Genomic DNA, 5,768 nt, shown 5'->3' on the forward strand with positions numbered 1-5,768 from the left:
AAAAGTATATTTTTATAGACTTTGATTTTAAGGCTAACATTTGGAGTTCTTTAGTTAGTGCTTGTACCTATTGAAAACATTTAAATTTAATCTGGGATAGGTATCCCTCTTTTTCATGAAGTTACTAATTGTTTATGTAACAGCACACCTCTCATGCAGTAGGAATATTGATTAACCCCTTGAATTTGTATTCTTGAATGGTCCATTAAAGGTCAAGTTGCCATAGTCCTAACAGAGAATACAGCTTCTCTCTGGTTAGAGAGAGATGACTGGGGTGTTTTAATCTGAAGGTTACAACTTCTCAGGCAAAGGTAGAGTTGAGAAGGGAGATCTTTATGGTGACCAACCACACGACATCATCATCGACTTCACTAGTTTCCAAATCTCCCCCTACTTCAACTCAGATCCAACCCTCCAACTTGGCACCACCCTCAGACCTATCCATCTTCCTTCCCATTTATCTGCTCCATCCTCCCCACCGATCTATCACAATCATCCCTACCTGCATCTACCCAGCGCCTTCCCAGCTATCTCCCGCCCCAGTGCCACACACACTCTACTATTTATCTCAGTTTCCCCTTCCCGATGAAGGATTTACGCCCAAAATGTCGACTGTCCTGCTCCTCGGATGCTGCCTGACCTATTCTGCTTATCCAGTGCCACACTTTGACTCTGACTCTCCAGCATCTGCAGTCCTCACTTTCTCCCGGTGTGGAAATTGAACCCACCTTGGCGGCGTCATTCTGCAATCTTCGAAAAAGTCTTAAAACTGTTTCAACAGATCAGGGAGCAGAAACATCAGTTAAGTCAGAAACTAAAGAGCTGAGATGGGAGGGATGTTTCCCAGGGATCCAATTTTTTTAAAAAAGGATAGTGCTAGGATACAGGTTGAAATACTACTTTGCTGTTTGTTTTGAGATCTTTTGAAACTGACCTTTACATTTAATTTTGTAATAAACTGATGTTCAGTTATTAAAGTGCATTTTACAGCCTGTATGAATATGTTTTTGTGACTAGCCATGGTAATCAGCTGCAATAATTAAACTCATGGTCCATCAGGCCAGATTTCACTCTGGGATCAGACTTGCCGAGAATTACAAATCAGCTGCAATCAGAATACAGTACTGGGGAAATCAATAATGAGGAGGAAACTGCAGAAGTGCAAGACGGATATGTGCACTCATCCTCATTGCAGAAGATCAAAAACATCCCAGTAATAAAAGAAAATCAAGAGATACAAAGCAGGAAGTAACACATTGGAAACAAGTCTGATATGTCCTGTATTATTAAACAAAAATGGCAGCCGAGATAATAGATGCACCGAATTCCATAGATTCCTGGAGTCCTAACTAACTGGAAATTGCATGTGACACTTGGATTCAACAAAGGAAGATAAAAGAAAGGAGGAAATTACAGGACAGTTTGACTAAAATCTGTAATTGGGAAATTCCAGATATCATTATGAAGGAGTTAATAGTAGAACATTCAGAAAATAATAATATTAAGGATAGTCAATGTGGTTTTATAAAAGGAAAATAGTGGTGTTCCTAATTTATTTCAGTTCTTTGAGGAAGTAACAAGCAAGGTGGACAAAGGGGAACCTACACATGTGAATCCTTTTGACAGGGTGCCACACCAAAGGTTACTTCATAAAATAAGTGGTCAATATGTTGGCTGTAGCATTAACACGAATAGAGGATTGGTACAGGAAACAGTCATTTTCAAATTGACAAGCTGTAACTACTGTACTACAAGAAAAATCAGTGCTAGGGCCTCAATTATTTACAAACTATTTTAAATCAATTGGATGAAGGACTCAAATGCAAGCAGGCTAAAATTTGCAGATGGTACAAACATTAGGTAGTACAACAAGCTGTCAAGATGATACACAGGGTGTAAAAGGAGTTTAGATAGGTTAAAAATATGACAGAATGACTATTACATGGCAAAAATGTGAAGTTGTCCTTGGACTAAAGAATACTCATGTGGTACTCTATTTTTGTAGAGAAAAACTGGTTGTCCTCACTCGTGAATCACAAAATGCAGGTTTGCAGACATAAGTGATTACGAGTGTATAAAAGTAGGCAAGTGCTGCTTCAGCTGTACAAAGCCTCTGAGATATAAATCAAACAAGATCCTGTTTGGATTTTGGGAACTGGTGCAAATGTAAAGAGCAAATCAGTGTGCACGAAACCACAGAGTGAGACACTAACTATACTATTGGAAATGTTGTTCAAAGTGGAAATTCAGCTAATACCCTTTTCAAGTTCAACTTTAAGAGTTAACATCAAATTAGGACAGTAGCTTTTTAAGTAAAACACAACTTTTTTAAAAAAATCTAAAAATCTTAAATCTAAAAATTAAGAAGATAGTTGCCTGACCCTGCTAGAATTCAAGAGGTGTTGATTATTGTGGCTGAACATGTTTTTCTGAACAGACCTTGTTTCGAAAAGGGGAGGCATTCACTGCAGTCAGTAAGGAGCATGATCAGTGTGAGGAGACCTCAGCAGAATGGAACAAATGCTTAGTGAATTACTGATGATACAAAAGAAAATTTGGTTCCAAGTGGGAATTAAGAGTGGGGAGGGGGGGTGGAGTGGTGGAACTTTAACTAAGGCTTACTGCAAGTAGTAAATTCTCATGAATGCAAATTAAGTGGGAGGGCAGAGAAGGGTGTGGATCAAGATTAGCAGAGTGGCCTCAAAAAGTGTAGCATAACAAGTGGAGGAAAAACTGATTGGGGAGTAGGATTGGTGTAATGGGTCATGAGAGGGTGGATGCTGAAAGCATGTTTCTCCTTGTGGGACAATCTGGATCAAGGCGACAGTTTAAAGGCGGGGTAAGGGCTCTCTATTTAGCACTGAAATTAGGACAAGTGTTTATTGAGAGCTATGGAATTCTAGAGACAAACGGAGACTGGATTATTGAATATTTTCAAGGCTAAGACAGATTGCTTTCTTGTTGAAAAGGGAGTCGAGGATTGTTGGGTGAGGTGTAGGGAGGGAAAAGTAGGCGAGTCACAATCAGTTGAGTCATGATCTTAGTGAATGGTGGAGCAGGCTTGAGAAGGTGAATGGCGGAGCAGGCTTGAGAAGGTGAATGGCTTACTTCAGCTTATCTTCAATAAATAGTTTTGCTAATGACAACAAAACCATTGCTGATTGTTGGAAAAACCCAAATGGTTCAATAATGTCCTTCAAGGAAGGAAATCTGCCATCCTTACCCAGTCTGGCTTAGGTAAGGCTCCAGACTCATGGTAATGTGGTTAACTCTGAAGTGCTCTCTGAAATGACTGGCAAATATTGAGTTGCATTAGTCATTACAAGATCTCAAAAAAGAAACAAGATCAGATCAGATGACACAGACTGCAATGGTTCAACACCATCTCCTCAAGGCCAACTAGGGACAGGCAACAAATGCTGGCTAAGCCAGCGACACACCTATGCCCGACAAGTGAAAAAAAACCTTCAAAATGTCAATTTTCTTAAGTGTAATTTATATTTTCAAGTAAATGTAGCAAAACCAAAAGTGCACAAAAAACTTGTCCAACCTTTTCCTTCTCTTCACTTAACAAGTACTCCATTTCAGTCAGACTCTTCTTCAATTTTATCTCCACATTTTGATTCAATTTTAGCTGGTCATGTAGACTTCTCAGTTCTGTCTGGTTTTCTATACACTACACAAAAAAAAACAAAGCACAGGAACCAAATAACTCAACAAGATACTAATTAACTGGTCCAATATAGTAACATCCCATAAACACACATTTGGCAAAGGCAGATTCAGTAAAATAGATTGTCTCACATGCAATTCTAGCAGCAGGAAGAGAACTCAAGGTTTTGGCTGTAACAGAGAGGAATATGCTTCAAAACCCCAGCAACTGCAGAGAGTGACAACTAAAACTCCTGGTTCTGTAGGAGCTGGACCCCACCCATTCAAGATGCTTCCATTGTTCCAACTTGAAAAAAATCCCCATGGCCTCACAAGCTGTTTAATGGCTTCGAGGAGACTACTGTTCATCTTTGTCTCAACTTTTCTTCATAAATAAAATGGACAAAATACTTTTAAAGCCATAGTATCGTGACAACAGCTTGTTTCAAAAAGGACGCAGACAGGGGAAGTTAATAACCACACCTCTCCTGTCAATGCACTTGAACAGAAAATTAAAACTACTGATTTTATCATTGTGAACCCACGTTACATGGGAACGAGGAGAAATAGTGGGCCCTTGTTGCTACCTCTCCCTGACATCTCCATTCTCCACTCCCTTCATGCGATGGAGTTCCCATGCATTTGAATTACTATATAATGCTTTTTTATCTTAATCCTACAGATTAATGAAAATTGGGACAAAGCATGTTTTGATTTAAAAATATTATTTTTAATGACTGAGCTTGCTTTTTTTAGCAAATGTGCCTCCCGCAGCTGCATTAACAGAAAGCAGCTGTGTCATAATTTGAGTTCCATTATCATGAACAGCCACAGAAGTAGAAGACCGACAAGACAGGGCTTTTTCAGAACAGTAAAGTTATGTCGTTTCTCATTCCTTGTATTTTAACAAAACATCATTTTTTCAAAACTGTTCTCTTGGTGTTAACTCTTTCATATGAAATGGAGACTAAACAATTCATATCTCATTAAAAGAGTGTCATTCTGACCATTACCTAATGCATATCCCAAGAAATACAATATTCTCAGTCTACATCAATTCTCAGTTGTCAGGTAAACTCTAGAAAACTACCCAGCAAATCAGATTTGGTCCTCAGTTTTGACAGAGCTATATTATGTAACTTATCAGAAGATTGAGACATTATAATGTTGGAAATGCAATAAAGCATTTTAATAGTGTAATTTAAAAAAAAACTTTTCTACCAAGTACCCTGGATGGGTCATTTACTTACTTCAAATGATAGAAAAAATGTGGAAGATACAAAATTAAGTTCAGCAGCTAATTGTGATAACAGATATTATTAAATTCCAAGCAAAAGCCTATGGTAATTAACTGAATGGTACAAAAGAAACCTTTTAAGTTACCATTTCAATATTATCTTGAAGATCACACTTCAACTGCTCTCTCTCAGCTTTAAGAGCTGCCAGTTCTTGATGCAGTGCCTCCTTTTCACTGTTGAGTGACCCACAATTCTTCTGAAGTAGGAGCAGCTGTTCAGTTAAATCCTCTTTCTCAAAACCTTGGCTATCTGTTTCAGGTATAATTGTCGCATTCAAGGGTTCTTCTTCCTGGTCACGAAATGCATATCCAAATTCACACTCCATTTTCAAAACATTTGACAACAGAAATAATTTAGTGCTGGTGTTAGGCATTTATAGATTCCCTCAGGAACGTTAGCCAATTTGTAACCAGAAAATAAACTGCACTTTTAAAAAAAAAAAATTCATTCAGAATGAGGTCGTTGCTATATAGACCAGCATTTATTACCCACCCCTAATTGCCCAGAGGGCAGTTGAGTGTTGGTCTAGAGTCACATGTAGGCCAGACTAGGTAAGAATAGCAGTTTCCTCCCCTAAAGGACATTAGTGAACCAGATGGATTTTTACAACAATCGACAATGATCATTAGACTCTTAATTCCATACTTTTTATTGAATTGAAATTCACCATCTGCTGTGGTGGGATTCGAACCTGGATCCCAGATTATCTGGGTCTCTGGATAAACAGTCCAGTGATAATACCACTAGGCCATTGCCTCCCCCTAATGGGAGTGATACAGCGCACTCAAAAACATTAACTCACCATTTCAGTTTTTCCTT

General features: G+C 38.5%; 1 protein-coding gene across 1 annotated transcript; it reads right to left on the minus strand.

Moving 5' to 3' along the window:
- Positions 1-20: 20 nt before the first annotated feature.
- On the minus strand, positions 21-5,762 carry LOC122546009 (centromere-associated protein E-like; the record flags this gene model as incomplete). The annotated part of the gene is made up of 4 exons (XM_043684855.1): positions 5,752-5,762; positions 5,035-5,238; positions 3,551-3,676; positions 21-67 (listed from the first exon to the last, which is right to left on the minus strand). Coding segments are annotated over exons 1-4 (380 nt in total), but the record flags the coding sequence as incomplete, so codon positions are not given.
- Positions 5,763-5,768: the final 6 nt, after the last annotated feature.

This window comes from Chiloscyllium plagiosum, unplaced genomic scaffold (genome assembly GCF_004010195.1).
Source record: "Chiloscyllium plagiosum isolate BGI_BamShark_2017 unplaced genomic scaffold, ASM401019v2 scaf_85078, whole genome shotgun sequence".
Classification (NCBI taxonomy): domain Eukaryota; kingdom Metazoa; phylum Chordata; class Chondrichthyes; order Orectolobiformes; family Hemiscylliidae; genus Chiloscyllium; species Chiloscyllium plagiosum.